Source organism: Ailuropoda melanoleuca, chromosome 13 (genome assembly GCF_002007445.2).
Source record: "Ailuropoda melanoleuca isolate Jingjing chromosome 13, ASM200744v2, whole genome shotgun sequence".
Classification (NCBI taxonomy): Eukaryota; Metazoa; Chordata; class Mammalia; order Carnivora; family Ursidae; genus Ailuropoda; species Ailuropoda melanoleuca.
Window position 1 is genome coordinate 5,971,200 of NC_048230.1, and position 20,493 is coordinate 5,991,692.

The 20,493-nt window shown below is 37.6% G+C and overlaps 1 protein-coding gene across 1 annotated transcript in view; it reads left to right on the forward strand.

The window, feature by feature from the left end:
• NF1 (neurofibromin 1) overlaps nucleotides 1-20,493 on the forward strand; it is a 211,130-nt gene that overhangs the window by 63,800 nt on the left and 126,837 nt on the right. Inside the window, exons 21-30 of the mRNA XM_034640640.1 lie at nucleotides 554-994; nucleotides 1,381-1,520; nucleotides 1,783-1,905; nucleotides 2,368-2,451; nucleotides 3,138-3,254; nucleotides 3,839-4,020; nucleotides 4,139-4,350; nucleotides 7,702-7,863; nucleotides 8,002-8,105; nucleotides 12,859-12,994. Of these exons, the coding sequence (XP_034496531.1) occupies nucleotides 554-994; nucleotides 1,381-1,520; nucleotides 1,783-1,905; nucleotides 2,368-2,451; nucleotides 3,138-3,254; nucleotides 3,839-4,020; nucleotides 4,139-4,350; nucleotides 7,702-7,863; nucleotides 8,002-8,105; nucleotides 12,859-12,994 (1,701 nt within the window). The remainder of the gene's footprint in view (nucleotides 1-553; nucleotides 995-1,380; nucleotides 1,521-1,782; nucleotides 1,906-2,367; nucleotides 2,452-3,137; nucleotides 3,255-3,838; nucleotides 4,021-4,138; nucleotides 4,351-7,701; nucleotides 7,864-8,001; nucleotides 8,106-12,858; nucleotides 12,995-20,493) is intronic.

Below are 20,493 nucleotides of genomic sequence, written 5' to 3' on the forward strand. Positions count from 1 at the left end.
GTTTGGTTTTTTTGTATTGTTTCTTGTCTTTCTGCACTTCCTCCATTACAGCCTCTTTCTGCTCAGTGGTTCTTTTGCTTGAATTCTCTTACCTTGCCACGCAGAGTCTTTGTTAATAGTAGTACGGTGTTTGCAAAACTGGTCCCAGAGCGCCTGAATTTGCGCCATCACTAACAAGTGCACACAGTACTTGGTTGAAAATTTCCAAATGCTTATATTTCTTGAAGCAGCATAGACATTGCCTCTCTGTCCAGGAATTGATATAAGCAAATAATCGGAACATATGTTCCTTTCTGAGCTGTACTCTGTAGCCACCTTCTGTATCTGATAGTGCTTGTGTGTCCATCTCTACCTCTGTTCCGTAAGGCTCATCTGGCCTCGGGCAGTAAGGTAGCTTGATGTGACTAGAAATGGTGTAGTGAAGACTTGGATTTTTTAAATGTAAAAAAATGTTCTTTTGTCATGGAAGAAATGTTGGATAAAAAGTAATTTTGTCAAGTCTTTCAACCAATTGAGGTTGAATTCATGCTTTCCATAAAAATTTTGTGTTTAGGCTGCTGAAAGCCTTCACAAGACCATTGTTAAGAGGCGAATGTCTCATGTGAGTGGAGGAGGATCCATAGATTTGTCTGACACGGACTCCCTACAGGAATGGATCAACATGACTGGCTTCCTTTGTGCCCTTGGGGGAGTGTGCCTGCAGCAGAGAAGCAATTCTGGCCTGGCAACCTATAGCCCACCCATGGGCCCAGTCAGTGAACGTAAGGGTTCCATGATTTCAGTGATGTCTTCGGAGGGAAATGCAGATACACCTGTCAGCAAATTTATGGATCGGCTGTTATCCTTAATGGTGTGTAACCATGAGAAAGTGGGACTTCAAATACGGACCAATGTTAAGGATCTGGTGGGTCTTGAATTGAGTCCTGCTCTTTATCCAATGCTGTTTAACAAATTGAAGAATACCATCAGCAAGTTTTTTGACTCCCAAGGACAGGTAAAGTGTTCTCTGCTTTATTTTTTACCCTTTCCTATGAATAGAGTGACTTGTTTGATAATGAGCCTTTTTTTTTAATTATTTAATTTGATACTGGCATGAACATCACTCACAGTTTTTTAAAAATAGGCAAAAATTTGCAGAAAAAAGAATCAGCTATTGTAGGGATCAGTTCTGGTTTTTGGAAACTGTAGTGTGTGAGTGGGCCAGGGGTTGTGCATGTCTGGGGTGTGGGTATGAGTGTCTCGGTATGTCTGTGTGCCTATCTGGATATATGCCTGTGGGCGCATTTCTGCATGTGTATGACATTTAGGTCAGGCAGTTTCATCTCCGTATGGTCTGTCTGGTGTGCCTTGATGCCAAAATGTATTTTGTTCTTTATGTAGGTTTTATTGACTGACACCAATACGCAATTTGTGGAGCAAACCATAGCTATAATGAAGAATTTACTAGATAATCATACTGAAGGCAGCTCAGAACATCTGGGGCAAGCTAGCATTGAAACAATGATGTTAAATCTAGTCAGGTAAGGATTCTACTGACGTGTAGCAGAAACACATCAGTATTGACAGTTATTAGGGAAATAATTTGCCATTCTTTATCGCACCCAAATTGGGATGTGACAATAAGGTTACCAGAAGTAATATATGTACTCCTATAAATAAAATAAAAATACTACAGTTTTTGTAGTTACATTTAATCATTTTTCTTGGAGATTAAAGACTTAGAAAAATCTTCTCTTTTGTTTATATCTGATATTTTTTCCCCCTGAATGTTTCTGTCTCTAGATACGTTCGTGTGCTTGGGAATATGGTCCATGCAATTCAAATAAAAACGAAACTGTGTCAGTTAGTCGAGGTAATGATGGCAAGGAGAGATGACCTCTCATTTTGTCAAGAGATGAAATTTAGGTGAGTCCTCAAAAGAGCAGAGTGGGGTCTTATAAATCCTATGTGAAATGAAGTACAGAAAAATAGTAGGTACTTGATTATCATGGGAAAGGTGGGGATGGAAAAAGCAGCATTTTACGTTTTTATTTTTCTCTTCCTGTATTTTCAAGTTTCCCAAAGTTTTGTACCCATGGCAGTGCTCCTTTTTTCTAAATTATACTTGAGCTAAGAATTTGATTCTGTTTCCAGACTGCTACCCTGGCTAAGGGAATCCGTGTCAGTGGAGGGTCAGTACCCAGGTTGCCTGTTAGTGCCCTTCTGCCCGTTAGGGTTGGAGTAGCCATCTCTCTTTATGAAACTGTCATATCACCTGAGTGATTTGGCAAATTATTTGCACTATTAAAAAATATTTATATGACTAGAGGTGTATGTGTGACTTAAAAAAAAATTGTTGCTATTTTCCTTTTCCCTGCCATTCTATAGGAATAAGATGGTAGAATACCTGACAGACTGGGTAATGGGAACATCAAACCAAGCAGCAGATGATGACGTAAAGTGTCTTACAAGGTAAAAAAAAAAAAAAGAAAGAAAAGAAAATGCAAGAAAGAGAATGACTTTTAATTAAGTATTAGCAGGTTTACTTGGGGTGTTGATAACTACTTCATCATAGCTATTATAATATGTGTTTTTTGGATATCACACTTTTGTATTTGAATTATATATATTAATTTTTATCTTCTATTTTTAACTGAAAGACTTTCAGTAAAATCAAATGTAAGAAAGTTTTATTTGGAAAGTTAGTGTTGTCTATTTAGGAAGGATAGTCTGTAGTTGGAAAATAAAATGTTTAAAGCCTTAGATTGTATTTATTTTGTAATTCGATAAAGGTAATATTTAAGGAACTTGATTAGTTTGAGTCTTTCTAAAAAGTAATTCCCTGCATTTGCTCTAATGGTAAATACTTATTGCCACATATCAGAAAATAATTAAACATCAAACTACATAATCATTCACATATATTTCTTTCATGAGGCTTGGTTTTATGAAAGTTATTATCACCTTCTCCCTCACTTGAAATATTTTTGCATTCTGAGTATGCATGTTAACTCAAATTATTTAGGTTGTCCTAATAGTTGAATGAGATAGATTGTTCCTGAATTCCTAAAGTTCACTTAGGAAGGTGTTTATTTGAGGGGAAGGCGAAGTGGAAGAACCTGAAAGATTTATGTGGTCCTTAAATTTTCTTTCTTCAGAGACTTGGACCAGGCGAGCATGGAAGCAGTAGTTTCACTCCTGGCTGGTCTTCCGCTGCAGCCGGAGGAAGGAGATGGTGTGGAATTGATGGAAGCCAAATCACAGTTATTTCTTAAGTAAATTTCAGTCCCCAAAAAGGCAAAGCAAAAAACAAAGCCCACACACAACAAAACAACATCTAACCAAAGTGGCAGATGATTATATTTAGAAAATGGACCTCATTACTTTGGTATTATGGCCATCAGCAGCTGCCTATAAAATATAACCCATGCATAAAGCAATATTCCCCATGACAGGACTGGGTTAAGAAAACAACTGGGTTTTGTGTTTTTGAAGAAAATAATCCAAGTGGTGAATTATTGGTAATAGAGCCCAGATCACCTCATTAAGTCATTTAAGATAGCATTCTCTAAACTATTTGGACCACTTGTTTTATATGGTAAACGTGATGCATTGACCAGGAAGGATTGCATCTGTTTCGTGCCTGTGTTATGAAATACGTACTGGCTTTGTCGGGATAAAATCATATTCAGCACAGCACACTTCATAATGAGCCACACTGGCTGATTACCCCAGACTAGAGAGAAACGGATACCCAAGACCACTCATGTGATGCACATATCATGATTCCATAATATCTGATTAGCCTTCTGGTTGATGTGGCCTTCACTGTGTAAGAGTCACTCTTTTTATTTCTCAGGTATTTCACATTGTTCATGAACCTCTTGAATGACTGTAGTGAAGTTGAAGATGAAAATGCACAAACAGGTGGCAGGAAACGTGGCATGTCTCGGAGGCTGGCATCACTGAGGCACTGTACAGTCCTTGCAATGTCAAACTTACTCAATGCTAATGTGGACAGTGGCCTCATGCACTCCATAGGTGAGATAAAATGAAAGCTTCATATAGAAATTGAAAACCTAGAGAACTGGCATGAAAGACAAGCAAAATTACTTCAACAGGCCATGTTACTAAATTTGCATCTGTCTGTCCATACCAGGTTTAGGTTATCACAAAGATCTTCAGACAAGAGCTACATTTATGGAAGTTCTGACAAAAATTCTCCAGCAAGGCACAGAATTTGACACACTTGCAGAAACAGTGCTGGCCGACCGGTTTGAGAGGCTGGTGGAGTTGGTCACAATGATGGGAGACCAGGGAGAGCTCCCGATAGCCATGGCGCTGGCCAATGTGGTCCCATGTTCTCAGTGGGTGAGTTCATTGAGGAAGTGCAGAACCAGGACCTGGGACATAGCAGATGCTTCCAAATTTATTCATTCCGGGGATGTTTATTGCATGAATTGCTAAAACTTTAGAGCTGAAAGAAACTTCAGATATTATTCAAGTGGTTTTCAGCTGTGGGAAAGTAGCTGGAGCCTCAGTAGTGATCTTACCTGAACTATGTAAGGATCTTATTCCTCATACTTACAGCAAAACTCAGATTCCTTCCCTCTTCCACTGAAAAATGCCATTTAAACACTGATCAAAAAAACATGTTATATGTTTTTAAGAGATCGAGCGTGTGTGCACAAGTTGGGGGAAGGGCAGAGGGAAAGGGAGAAGCAGGCTCCCTGCTGAGCAGGGAGCCCAGCGGGGCTCAATCCCAGGACCCTGAGGTCATGACCTGAGCTGAAGGCAGATGCTTGCTTAACCGACTGAGCCACCCAGGTGCCCCACCAAAATAGATGATTGATTGATTGATTGATAGATAGATAATATGTGTATATATGTATAATATGTGTATATATACATATATATACCCTGATCAAAAGAAAATTAAAACCCCTGACGTGGGTTCAGGTCAAGATCCTGGGGTCCGGGGACCGAGCCCCACATCAGTCTTCTTGCTCAGTGGGGAGTCTGTTTCTCCCTCTGCCTGACACTTCACTTGCTTGTGTGCACACGCACTCTCCCTCTCTCCGTCAAATAAATAAATAAAATCTTTAAAAAATAAAAAACCTGGGGCGCCTGGGTGGCACAGCTGTTAAGCGTCTGCCTTCAGCTCAGGGCATGATCCCCGCGTTATGGGATCGAGCCCCACATCGGGCTCCTCTGCTATGAGCCCTTCTTCCTCTCCCACTCCCCCAGCTTGTGTTCCCTCTCTCGCTGTCTCTATCTCTGTCAAATAAATGAATAAAATCTTTAAAAAAAAATAAAATAAAATAAAATAAAAAATAAAAAACCTGACGTGGTCTGGTGCTTTAATGTATTAAGTGAAATGATTAGGGTTAAATGTTGTATTTAGTTGTCATTAATGCTAGAGCTAGAATTAAAGGCTTGTGTATCCAGGTCACAACTCTTTTTTCTATAATGCACTGTACGATTTTTAAAAAAATGTAAGCACTATATTTGCATTTGAAATTACGTTGCTTGTTTTAAACACAGAAGATATAATATGCCTATTTGGCCTCTCAATAAGAAATTGTCTTAAAACCATTCTATTTTTTAATAATATATGCTAAAAATTTAAGAAGAATCCTCCTTTTCCATGTTAAAAAGCTATCCAGTTTATATTGTACCAAAAATGATTTCAGTTTAGTAAATTTTAAGTAATAAGGTAATCTGTCACTCCCTGTAGATTTGTTTCCATTTAAAAGCTGTAGGATCTTATTCCTCATACTTCTCTGTACTCTGGCCTACAAGGCTCTACCCAACCTGGGCTCTGCCTCATTGCTGACATTGCCTCGTGCCACTTTCCTTCTTGTTCACCAAACTTAGACCATGCTGGCCATCAAACACAGTAGGCTTATTTCCACATTAGGAAGCACTCTTGCTGCCACTGTGGCTACCCCCCACCACCTGGAATGCTTCTTCCCTGATCTCTTCTGTGGCCAGCTTCTTGTTACTCAAGTTTCAGTGCAGGTGTCTCTGTTTTAATGAGGTCTTTTTGGCCATCCAGCAAGAACCACAATTATAGTCATTCTATCACCTTAGCTTGTACAGTTTTCTTTGTAGCATTTATTGACTTTGTGTAATTACCTTGTTTATCATTCCACCATAATATGAGCCCTGTCTTGTTCAGTGCTGTAGTTTCAGAGTAGAGCTTGGCACATAACAAGGACACAGTAAATAATAGTTTAATGAACAAAGGTAGTATCCCACTTAGAGCTCTAGGGAGTTAGAACAAGGAATTTATTGAAATTCTCTTGAAATCTAACATTGCAGAAATACTCATATGTTTTGAAAATGGATATTCTGAATTACCTTTTTAGGACCCTATCTGTAATTAGCACTAAAAATTATCAGTAATTCTCTTAATAAAAAAGAATCAGTTAAATCCAAGAAGCTTTAATTCATTGTTTTCTTTCAGAAATCATTTCTAATGAGTTTTATATGACTCTTTTTTTTTTTTTTGAGAAAGACTTTTGTATTAGGCCAGATCTCTTAAAGCTATATCTAAAGGAGAACAAAATACAAGATAACTTTTTAAAAACATTTAGTTCTCTTTTGTAAATTTAAAATTCTGTTGCTTAACGTTTTCAGAATTTTGCAGAGGAAGGATCAGAATGGCAAAAAAATTGGCACAGTACTCTAGGAACATATTTTGTAACTGAATTATCTCTCATAATTATACTTGATTTTAAAATGGAGAAAAGAATTTTTATATCTAGTCAAATAGGTGTAACGTAACTATAGGGCATCGAGCAGAATATTTGGGTCTTCTTTGGCTTCTGGATTCTGTGGTTAGGATTGTGAAATTTTTTCCTTGACTCAGATAAGAATTAGAAGAGCTATGGGCCATGATCCTGGACTTTATTGTCACTGCTTGAAGGGTGCCCCTATTGTCTGTAAATCTCTTTGCAGCATGTGTGGTTAAACAGTGATTTACTATCACATCATTTATCTTGAGTATACCAAAAAATACTATGGGGAATTATGAGGGTTACTAGTTAGGAAGTAGGTGAGAATTAGCTGCCGACCCTGGCTTTATATATAAATCTTGCTAATCTCTTGTTTCTGAATGCACAGCCCAAATCTTTTTCCTGACTTAAGGCAAATCCTCCAGTCTCTCCATTTTTGTTGTTTCTCTGCTGAACCCATGTTCACTGTGCACTCAATTTCCCTGACTAGAGGAGCAAGAGTAGAGGTCCTGTGGTCACCAAAGTCTGATTTCCTGAGAAAATGATCTAGGCATATCAAACTGAACTCCTTGCCATTGTGTTCTATTTCTAATCTCTTTGATTTTGTCATAATTTGAACTGAATCCTGGATTTTTTTCTTCTCCTGGTAAAGCCTAGGCCTCTTTTACTTTTCATCAGTTAATCCTTAGAATTAACTGCTGCTGCGGCACCTGGCTGGCCCAATCGGGAGTATGCAACTCTTGATCTTGGGATTGTGAGTTCGAGCACCACACTGGGTGTAGAGATTGCTTAAATAAACAAACAAATAAATTGCTTAAAAAAAAATTAACAGCTGCTGTAATCATGAAGAAATAGTCATCTATCATAGACAAATGTACACAGATAAATAGCAGGTGGTTGACGGCTTTGGATTTACCTTTCAGTTTCCTACTGAAGAAAAAATGGAATTATTCACACTAACACAATTTCATTTTGTTCTTAGGATGAACTAGCTCGAGTTCTAGTGACTCTGTTTGATTCTCGGCATTTACTCTACCAACTGCTCTGGAACATGTTTTCTAAGGAAGTAGAATTGGCAGACTCCATGCAGACTCTTTTCCGAGGAAACAGCTTAGCCAGTAAAATAATGACCTTCTGTTTCAAGGTTTGTATCCATTTTTCTTTTTTCTGTGTGTGCCAAGGTATGGCAAACTGATTATGTGCAGAACATACAGAACAGAGTGTCTTTAATACGAGACATTTGGAGAAGGCATAATAAATTCCTACTTTTAAATTTCTTTAGGTATATGGTGCTACCTACCTACAAAAACTCCTGGATCCGTTATTACGAATTGTGATCACATCCTCTGATTGGCAGCATGTTAGCTTTGAAGTGGATCCTACCAGGTTTGTCATCCTCTCATCTACAGCCTGACTCCACTTTTCTACTACCCTGCATGAGAACAGGTCCTCACAATTTCTCCCTTTGATTCTTAAAATTAGCCTTTAATTATAAAAATTATACACAAATACATTTTTTAAAAAATTTACAGGTATCTTTGACAACCACCTCTAGAGACATAGCGCTGTTAGTAGTTTGTTCTTTGCCTTTTTCAGTGCATTTGCATATGCATATACATAAATCTAGTTGTAGAAACTATACGTACAATGCGAGTGCTTGATATAAATGGAAACATTATATACTTGGTTTTGCAACTTAATTTTATTTTTTATTTAAATTCAGTTTAATTAACATATAGTGTATTATTAGTTTCAGAGGTAGAATTTAATGATTCATCAGTTGCATACAACACCCAGTGCTCATTACATCAAGTGCCTTCCTTAAGGCCCATCACCCAGTTACCCAGTCCACCTCCACCCTCCCCCCTCCCCCCTCCAGCAACCCTCAGTTTGTTTCCTATAGTTAAGAGTCTCTTACGGTTTGCCTCCCTCTCTGTTTTCATCTTATTTTACTTTTCCTTCCCTTCCCCTCTGTTCATCTGTTTTGTTTCTTAATTCCACATGAGTGAAATCATATGGTATTTGTCTTTCTCTGACTGACTTATTTTGCTTAGCACAGTACACTCTAGTTCCATCCATGTTGCTGCAAATGGCAAGATTTCATTCTTTTTGGTGGTTGAGTTATATTCCATTGTATGTATGTGTGTGTATATATATATAGATAGATACGGGTATATATATATATATACACACATATATGTATGTATATACACCACATCTTTATCCATTCATCTGTGGATGACATCTGGGCTCTTTCCATATTTTGGCAGTTGTGGACTTTGCTGCTATAAACATTGGTGTACATGTGCCCCTTTGAATCACGGTGTTTGTATCCTTTGAATAAATACCTGGTTTTGCAACATAATTTTTTTTAACTTAGCTCTATATCGTAGATCTTTCTATGTCAGTATAGCAAGATTAATCTCATTCTTCTTACTTGCTATGTAATGTTTCATAGTTTGGCTGTACCGTTACATTTTTAGTCAATTCTGTATTGATCTAACTGACTTTGTTTTTTCAGTCAGGTTTTAAAAAATTATTGAAGTATACTTGACACACAGTGTTATATTAGTTATATTAGTATTTTGGTTTGATATTCTGTATATTACTACTCAGTGGTCTTCATGATAAGTGCAGTCACCATCTGTCACCGTGCAACATTGTTACAACATTATCAGCTATATCCCCTGTGCTGTACTTTTCATTTTCATCTCCGTGACTTATTTTAAAAGTGGAAGTTTGTACCACTTAATCGCCTTCACTTCTATCACCCATCCCCTTACCACCTCTCCCCTGGCAACCACCAGTTTGTTCTCTGTATTTAAAAGTGTGTTTTTTTGTTTGTTCATTTGTTTTGTTTTTTAAGATTTCTTTGAGAAAGCACATGAGCAGGAGGGGCAGAGGGAGAGGGAGAGAGAATCTGAAGCAGACTCTTTGGGCTGAGCACAAGCCTGACATGTGGCTCGATCTCACAACCCTGAGATCACGACCTGAGACGAAACCAAGAGTCAGTCGCTTAACTGACTGCACCGTCCAGGCACCCCTGTTTTGTATTTTAGATTCCACATATAAATGAAGTCATACAGTATTTGCCTTTCTCTGACTTATTTCACTTAGCATAACTTCTAGGTCCATCCATGTTGTTGCAAATGGCAAGATTTCATTCTTTTTTTAATGGCTGAGTAATATTCCTGCACGCACATGTTGGTGTGTAACACATCTGCTTTATCTGTTCATCTGTCGATGGACACTTGAGCTGCTCTGTTGAGTTGGCTGTTGTAAACAGTACTGCAGTAGACATAGGGGTGCATGTATCTTTTCAATTAGTGTTTTCATTTTCTTTGGGTAAATACCAAGTAATGGAATTACTGGATCATATGGTATTTCTATTTTTAATTTTTTGAGGAACCACTATACTGTTTTCCACAATGATTCCACCAATTTAAATTCCCATCAACAGTGCACAAATGTTCTCTTTTCTCCACATCCTCATCAGTACTTGTTGTTTCTTATTTTTTTGATATTAACCATTCTGACTGGTTTGAGGTGATACCTCATTGTGGTTTTGATTTGCATTTTCCTGATGATTAGTGATGTTGAACATTTTTTCATGTGTCTGTGGGCCACCTCTATGTCTTCTTTGGAAAAATGTCTTTTCAGGCTCTCTGTCCATTTTTAATTTTTTTGTTTTTGCTTTTTAAAGATTTATTTATTTGAAACAGCAGAGAGAGAGAGTGCACAAGTGAGGCGGGGAGATAGGAATAGTGGAATAGGGAGAAGCAGACTCCCCACAGAACAGGGAGCCCAATGCAGGGATCAGTCCCAGGATCCTGGGATCATACCTGAGCCAAAGGCAGACGCTTAACTGACTGAACCACCCAGGCACTCCCCCCCTTTTTTTCCCGTGTCCATTTTTTAATCAGATTATTTGGGTATTTTGTTGTTGAGTTGTGTGAGTTCCTTATATATTTTGGATATTGATCCCTTATCAGTTATATCATTTGCAAGTATCTTCTCCCATTCAATAGGTTGCTATTTCATTTTATTGATGGTTTCCTTGCTGTGCAAAAGCTTTTTGTTTCGGTGTAGTCTGATAGTTTATTTTTGCTTTTGTTTCCCTTGCCTGAGGATACGTATCCATAAATTCATTGTTAAGGCTGATGTCCAGGCGATCACTGCCTGTGTTTTCTTTTAGGAGCTTTATGGTTTCAGGTCGCGTATTTAGGTGTTTAATCTATTTGGAGTTTGTTTTCGCATATGCTATAAGAAAGTGCTCCAGTTTCATTCTTTTGCACATAGCTGTCCAGTTTCTCAATACCATTTATTGAAAAGACAGTCTTTCCCTCATTGTGTATTCTTGCCTACTTTGTCATAGATTAATTGAGAGTATAGGCATAGTTTTATTTCTGGGCTCTTTTTTCTGTTCCATTGATCTATGTGACTGTTACTGTGCCAGTACCATACTATTTTGATGACTGTAGTTTTGTAGTATGTCTTGACATCTGGGATTGTGATACCCCTAGCTATTTCTTCTTTCTCAAGATTGCTTTGTCTCTTTAAAGTCTTTTGTGGCTCTGTACAAATTTTAGAATCATTTATTCTGGTTTGGCAAAAAACACTTGGTGTTTTGACAGGAATTGCATTGAATCTGTAGAGTGCTTTGGGTAGTATACACATTTTAATAACATTAATTCTTCCAATCTATGGGCATGGTGTATCTTTCCTCTAGTTTGTGTTGTCTTCAGTTTCTTTCATCAGTGTCTTATAATTTTAGGAGTATAGAGGTCTTTCATCACTTTGATTAAGTATTTTCCTAGGTATTTTATTCTTTTTGGTGCAGCTGTACGTGGTGATCCCATTGACTTTTGCTGTAACTTCCCCATTATTGCCCCAACATTGACTTTTTCATTTTTCAGGTCATTTGCTGTAGGATTTTTTTTTTTTTTAAAGATTTTACTAATTTATTTGACAGAGAGAGACAGCCAGCAAGAGAGGGAACACAAGCAGGGGGAGTGGGAGAGGAAGAAGCAGGCTCCCATCCGAGGAGCCTGATGTGGGGCTCGATCCCAGGACTCTGGGATCACGCCCTGAGCCGAAGGCAGACACTTAACGACTGAGCCATCCAGGCGCCCCTGCTGTAGGAATTATTATGAAACCTAAATATTTTTGTTACTTTTTTTCTTAAAACATCTATTGTTCCCTGTTGACTACAAGCTAAAGTACAGTTTTCTAACTGTAATTCATTATCACCTGTCATTCTTTCATGTGTTCTCTATACATTAACTCCAATAAAATACGCACATGTTGTGTGTTTCTAAAGTGGCTTTACACATGGGTTTGTTGGGGGTTGGAGATGCCTAATAAATACTACTCCTCTTCCCTACCCTAGTTCAAAACCAAGAGTGGAAGGAGGAAGGGTAGGAGGGAAGCACTCAGGAATCAGCTGTCTCCCTCCCTCCCTTCCTTCCTTCCTTCCTTCCTTCCTTCCTTCCTTCCTTCCTTCCTCCCTCCCTCCCTTAGATTTTATTTGTTTATTTGAGATAGAACACGAGCAGGGGTGGTGGGGGCAGAGAGAGAGAAGAGAGAAGCAGGCTCTCCGTTGAGCAGGGAGTCTGACTCGGGACTCAATACCAGGACTCTGGCATCATGACCTGAGTTGAAGGCAGATGCTTAACCAGCTGAGCCACCCAGGTGTCCTTCACCTTTATTTCTGATAACAATTTTTAGAGTATGTGGCTTTTGATCCTGTGGGCAAATAGGCTTGTTTATACTTCACCTTGAATTAGACTCATTTACCCCATCCCTTGCTCAGCTGGATAACTACAGACTTGCCTCACAGAGAAGGTTTTTACCATAGAAGTGGAGAGCAAACCAGAACACATCTTTTCTGCAGGCAGACATACCCAGAATGGAGAAGATGGCACTAAGCCGAGTAAATACTAAATTTGTGAGAATATAAAGGGATAAGAATTCTTACAGTTCTCAGTATTGCCTTTTTGCATTTTTTTTTAATTCAAACCTAGATCCCAGCAAAGTTCGAACATTGCATTTGACTGAAAGTCTCTTTTAAAGAGTACTTTTATTTGTTTACTGTAAATGGATTTTACCTTCTCTCTCTCTCTCTCTCTTTTTTTTGCAGGTTAGAGCAGTCAGAGAGCCTTGAGGAAAACCAACGGAACCTTCTTCAGATGACTGAAAAGTTCTTCCATGCCATCATCAGTTCCTCCTCAGAATTCCCCCCTCAGCTTCGAAGTGTGTGCCACTGTTTATACCAGGTATGCTTCAGGTTAGAGAGTAACATTATTAATCCAAAGCTGAAGTAAAAAGAATGCTTTCTGAAGAGGGATTTAGCTGCTGATAGTGGGTGTTTGAAAATACTGAGTCAGTGTGGATGACTAACACATTAAGAATCGTTGGAATTAGCTTTGAAAAAACTTAAATATTGCTTAGGAGACAGTTTGAAGTATTTTAAGGGGGTACTAAAAATAATAAATTTTCCTTGCATTGGGAGCAAGTTTAAAATGCACAGAATCTATTGGGTATAAATAGACATGGTTGAAATGAGATATATTATGAAATTTTTTTGGTTATCTTTTGCTTAAATTACTCATAGGGTTTTTCACATGTGAGGCAGGTCTTCTCGTTGCTTTTTATACTGTTGAAATGCTTGATCTATAATTTTGATGTCTTCTTAAAAGATATAATGTGTTCTTGTTAGGTTTTCCTAGGACAAACTAGTCTGTTTATTTTATATAGAATGCTACTATAACATATATTGCATCATCATTCAGATCAATTTATTAGACTTTCTAGCACTAGCACTGCAGATAATACTTCTGAGTTCAGATGTCCACAGTCATCCCCTACATATTGAGGAAATTAGGTCTGTGTTCTTTTTATGGCTTTCACTGTGTTTTTGAACTGCATATGTAGTTTAGGGATGGTTTAATCATTCCAGGGGAGATTAGTACAGATCCATATTAGCCTGTTTAAACTGTAATTCTGGAAGAAACATTAGTGGGTCTGGAGTTTGGGACAGGGGTGGGTACAGGGGAAAGAATTTATGCATTTACCAAAACCCTTGCCTTTGTGTCTTTTTCTTTGCAGAGTCATCCCCAGCCATTTGTTTTTTAGCACAGGGCTTCAGTTGCTTAGAGACATTAGCAAGATCAGTGAAATCACCATTTTAAAAAGCTGTTTCAGGCTGCTCTGTGTGAATTATTCCCTCATTGCTATTTATAAAGATATTTCTGCTGTATCTTTTTAAAAAAAAAAAAAAAAACCTCAACCAGAAAACAGTTAACAAAGTGGCAATAGTAAGTCCTTTCCTATCAATAGTTACTTTAAATGTAAGTGGATTAAGTTGTCCCAGTTGAAAGACATAGAGTGGCTGAATGGATAAAAAAACACGATTCAACAATATGCTGCCTACAAGAGATTTATGTTAGTCCTAAAGACACAAGTACACTGAGAGTGAAGGGATGGAAAAAGTCATTTCAAGCAAATGGTAACAAAAAAAAAACAAAACAAAAAAAACAGGGGTAGCTATACTTACTTCAGACCAAATAGACTTTAAACTAAAAATGGTAAAAAGAGACAAAGACAGTCATTGTATGATGATAAAAAGGGGTTAACGCATCCAGAAGATATAATAGTTTTAAGTATTTATGTGCCCAACATTGGAGCACCTAAGTAAATAAAGCAAAAACTAACAGACCTAAAAGGAGAAATGAATAGTAAGTAATATGGTATTCACTGGGGACTTTAATATCCCACTCTTAACAATGGATAGATCATCCAGACAGACAATAAGAAAACAGCAGATTTGACCAACACTTACAGAGCAAATGGACCTAACAGACATATATCGAACATTCTAACAACAGCAGAATATACATTCTTCTCAAGCATACCTGGAACATTGTCTAGGATAGACCATACGTTTAGGCCACACAAGTCAGCAGATTCAAGAAGATTGAAATCATACCAAGTATCTTCTCTGACCATAGTGGCATGAAGCTAGAAATCAATTACATGAGGAAGACTGGAAAATAGGTGAACACATGGAAATTAAATAGTACACTGAACAATTAATGGATCAAAGAAGAAATTAAAGGGGAAATAAAAAAGTGTCTTGAGATAAATGAAAATGGGAACACAATATACCAGAACATGTGGGATGCAGCAAAAAGCAGTCTAAGAGGGAAGTTCATACCAATAAACACCTGTTAAGAAACAGGAAAAATCCCAAATAAGCAACCTAACTCTCTGCCTTAGGGAATTAGAAAAAGAACAAACTGAGCTCAAAGTTAGCAGAAGAAAGGAAATAATAAAGATTAGAGTAGAAATAAATGAAATAGAAATAACTACAGAACAACAGTAGAAAAGATTAACCAAACTGAGAGTTGGTTCTTTGAAAAGATAAAGTTGCCAAACCTTTAGCTAGACTAACCAAGGAAAAGAGAGGAAGGACCGAAATCAACAAAATTAGAAATGAAAAAGGAGATACCACAGCTGATACCACAGAAATTGAAAGGATTATAAGAGGCTACTGTGAACAGCTATATGTCAACAAACTGGACAACCTAGGAGAAATGGAAAAATTCTTAGAAACATACAGCTTACCAAGATTGAGGAAGAAGTAGAAACTCTGAACAGACCAATTATTACAAAATTCTCCCAACAAAGAAAAGCCCAGGACCAGCTGGTTTCACTGGTGAATTTTATCAGACATTTACAGAAGAATGAACATTGATCCTTCTCAAACTCTTACAAGAAGCTGAAGAGGAGTGAGCACTGTAAACTCATTTTATGAAGCCAGCATTACCCTGATACCAAAACCAGAAAAGGACACTGCCAGAAAAGAAACTACAGTCCAATCAATATCACTGATGAGTATAGCTGCAGAAGTTCTCAATAAATTACTAGCAAACTGCATTCAGCAGCATTTTAAAATGATCATACGCTGTGGTCAAGTGGGATTTATCCTTGGGTGCAAGGATGGTTGAACATATGAAAATCAATCAGTGTGATACATCACATTAATACAATGAAAGAAAAAAATCATAAGGTCATCTCAATAAATGCAGAAAAAGCATTTGACAAAATTTAACATCCATTCATGATAAAAACTCTTAGGAAATTAGGCATAGAAGGAACATATGTCAACATAATAAAGGCCATGAATGACAGCCACACAACTAATGTATTCAATAGTGAAAGACTGAAGGCATTTCCTCTAAGATCAGGAACAAAACAAGAGTGTCTACTCTTATTGCTCCTATTCAGCCTAATACTACAAGTGCTACCTAGAGCAATCAAGTAAGAAAAATAAAAAGTATCAGAATTGGAAAGGAAAAAGTATAAAGTTGTCTCTACTTGCAGATGACAATTTTATATATAGGAAACCCCAAAGACAACCAAAAAACTAGTCAGTGAACTTAGTAAAGTTGCAGTGTACATAATTAACATAAAAAAATCAGGAGCATTTCTATACACTAACAATGAAATTTGTGAAAAAAATCAATCCCATTTACAATAGCATCAAAACAATAAAATGCTTAGGAATAAATTTAAGGAGGTGAAAGATCTCTATGCTGGAGACTATGACATTGATGAAAAAAATTGAAGACACAGATAAATGGGAAAGGTATCCTGTGTTCATGGATTGGAAGAATTAATCACTTAAATAGGAATGCTACCAAAAGCCGTCTATAGATTCAGTGCAATCTCTATCAAGTTTCCAATGGCATTTTTTACAGAAGTAGAAAAAATACTCCTAAAATTTGTATGGAACCACAAAAGACCCCAAATAGCCAAAGCAGTCCTGAGAAAGAAGAATGAAAGAGGCACCACACTTCCTGATTTAAAGCTATAATCATCAGAACAGTATGTATCGGGGCGCCTGGGTGGTGCCGTCGTTAAGTGTCTGCCTTCGGCTCAGGGTGTAATCCCAGCGTTCTGGGATTGAGCCCCACATCAGGCTCCTCCGCTAGGAGCCTGTTTCTTCCTCTCCCACTCTCCCTGCTTGTTTTCCCTCTCTCGCTGGCTGTCTCTCTCTTGTCAAATTAATAAATAAAATCTTAAAAAAAAAAAAAAAGGAACAGTATGTATCGACATAAAAACGGACAGGTGGACCAGTGGAACAGAATCACGAGCCCAGAAATAAAGCCAAGCATATATTGTCAACTAATATTTGACAAGTGAGCCAAGAATACTCATTGGAGAAAAGACAGTCTTTTCGATAAATGGTGCTGGGATCGCTGAATATTCATATGTAAATGAACAAAACGGAAACCATCTTACACCTTCACACAGATTAACTCAAAATGGATTAAAGATTCAAACGTAAGACTTGAAACCATGAAACTACGGAGAAGAAAACATAGGAGTAAAGCTTCTTGGTGTGGGTCTTGGTAATGTGTTTTTGGAGGTGACACCGAAAGCACAACAAACTCAAACACATGGGACTACATTAAACTAGAAAGCTGCTGCATAGCAAGTGCACCGTCAGCAAAGTGAAAAGACAACCTATGGAGTGGGAAAAGAATATTTGCAAACCATGTATCTAGTAAGGAGTTAATATTAAAAGTATATTAAAAACTTAAACCGTTTTCAATACCAGACTACCCCAAGTTTAAAAAATGGGCAGTGGACACTTGTGAATAGACATTTTTCCAAAGAAGTTACATGAAAGGCGAAAAGGTACATGGAAAGATGCTCAACATCACTAGTCATTAGGGAAATGCAGATTAAAACCACAGTGAGATAGCACCTCACACCTGTTAGAATAGCCATCATCAAAAAAACTAGACATAACAAATGCTGACACAGAGAAAAATGGGAACCCTACTGCACTGTTGGTGCATTGTAAGTTGGTATAGCTAATATAGAAAACAGTGTGGAAGATCCGCAAAAAAATTAAAAACAGAATTACCATATCAATCAGCAATTCCGGTTCTGGGGATATATTGAAATGAAAAATACTAACTCAAAAAGATATCTGCACCCTATGTTCATAGTAGCATTACTTAGAATAGCCAAGACATGGAAACAACCGAAGCGTCCATCAGCAGATGAATGGAGTAAAAGAACTGTGTGGGTATATGCACATCGGAATATTAATCAGCCATACAAAATGAGGAAATCTTGCCATTTGTGACAATGTACATGGCCTTTGAAGGTATTGTGCTAAGCGAAATAAGTCAGAGACAAATACTGTATGATTTCACTTATATGTGGAATCTTACAAACAAAAACCAAAAAAAAAAAAAAAAACCTCATGGAAAAAGAGATCAGACTTGGGGTTATCAGAGGTGAAGGTTGGAGGCAGAGGAAATTGGAGGAAGGTGGTCAAGTGGATTTCTGAAGTGGCGGTGGCTTTGACTTGACTTAAAAGTGAATGGTTACTGACTGCCTGATTACATGACTTACTAGATTTTAGTAGAAATTCTTCATGTGGTTGTCATCCTAAAGGAAAAAAAAATTTTGTGTCATCAGCAAATTTGGAGTCCAATTTGAGACCATGATTCTGAAAAGGTAAAGGGAACAGGGCCTGGCACTTTGTAAGTACTTAGGAAAATATTTAACGAAGGAATAAAACTTTCCCATTCATTCCACCCAAGTAAACAAGATTCTTGCCAGCTTTTATAGGAAGAGAGGGAGGTAGTGAAAATAAATCAGAAAATAGAGTAAGGTGATCATTTGTGGCTTATTAAACACTATGTGTTGTGCTTTTTAAAGCACTCCATAATAAAATATCCTGTTTTATAACAGACCTGAATTATCATATTAAATATTTCACATAAAATTATCCTTTTTAAGAATATTGTTTAAAAATTGTGTCAGTGTGTTTTTTTTGAAGTATTGGGGAAATTTGTTGGGAGCACTATAGAGCAAAAGTGCTATATTATTTATAAATAAGGTTTTGTTTTTTAATAAGTGACTGATAACAGGGAATTTTACATTTAATTAAAAGAAAAAAGCTTTGATCTCAAGTTATTCTTTCATTGAGTCTCCTACCAAAAGTAGTTTTCCCCTTAGTTTGCTCTTTTATTCATCTTTCTTCTTCTGGCTTTCTCTTGCCCCTTGACTTTGGCAATAACATAATGGTACCTTTGTATTTCTGTGTTCTGCTGGGAGGGATAGTAGTTGATTGTTTCCTCAAGTAAATATGGCTCCTGCTTTGGGACTTACTTGGAAAATTTTGAAAGCTAAGTGAGGGTATTGCTAGCTAATAAACTTCTCTGAGCGTTAGTTCCCTTTTCTTGAGATCATATTTTTGATTGTTAAGCCTTTTTTGAATCATTCTTTAACCAGGTCTTGTATTTTGTGTGCCCCCTTACTTAGTGGACTGGGTTAAAATTATGTAGGGATAGCCAGTTGTGAACATGTGTTAGATTTATAATTAAGGCATTTTCTCATGTATTTATTTCTACTTTTCCTCCTCATAGTTTTGGAAGACAGGTTTTCCCTGCTATCCCAAAGTAGAGTGTTCCTGTGAAACCTTTTATAAGCCCAAGTGGCAGAAAGGGAAGAAGCAATTACCATTAATTTTTATGGAAAATTTTTTAGTGTTCCCAGACCCCCAAAATCACCAACCAAATCATGCCAAATAACACATAAAACCTAAAATAACATTAACATATAGTAAAAACAGGAATAATACGATAAATACACAGCCTGTATAAAGTACAAATAATTTATGTACAGTGTAGTTGCACTTACCAGAATTGGGACGACAGTAAGCATACCAGAGGGCTGACAGGTGGTGGTGGTGTGTTAGGCTGGGGTGTTAGAGGTTAGGGTGGTGGGAGGTAGAGGAGTATAGAGTATGGAAGAGAGAGGAAGAGTGTCATCTATTAGCATCTCATCATTGTCTAAATCCATCAGTGCAAGTAGGGTCACTAACGTCTATACCTTCTATGTCTGTCTACCTCGATGTCAAAGGTCGAGGTTCATCATCTGATGTGGCTGACGTGGAAAGCTTGAAATACGACGGTATGCTCAACAGCTTAGCCTCTCGCAGTTTTCTATACTACGGTTATTTGTAGGCATTCANGTCTACCTCGATGTCAAAGGTCGAGGTTCATCATCTGATGTGGCTGACGTGGAAAGCCTGAAATACGACGGTATGCTCAACAGCTTAGCCTCTCGCAGTTTTCTATACTACGGTTATTTGTAGGCATTCAAAACATTCTGTAAACCTGCCCCTAAACCTACGTGCCCCTTCAAAATTAAAGCCATACTTTTCAGCAGTCACTGCAGCACTGTCCATCGTAGCAAAAATCTCATGTGCTTCACGTTCAGTTCCTGGATAACTTCACTTTTAGGCCATTCACTGTTGTGTTCAGTGTCGTTTGGTGGTCTTTCCTCTTGCAGTTGCTCAGCTCTTCATCTGTCAATTCTTGATCATGGGATGTCAAAACCTTCAATATCATCTTCATCAATTTCCACAAACCAAGCCTCCTTAGCCAAAGTCAGTATTGTCATATTTATTGTTGGTTTGAAGCCTTTAAAATTCTTCCCTGCTTCAGGAGACAGTCCTCTAAGTACCATTTCACATCCAGATTGTTACCCCATCAAGAGAATCTCCAAAGTTGGTGACTGCCAGTTTTATATTGTAGTCTTTCCAGATCCCTTGTAAAGAGCTTTGGAATTGGCTTCTCTGTCAATGGCACTTAAAATAAGATGCATCATATTTTGCATATAGTAAGCCTTAATTATGGCTGTTAGGCCTAGGAGACATGTTTGTATCAACAACGTCATATTTGGC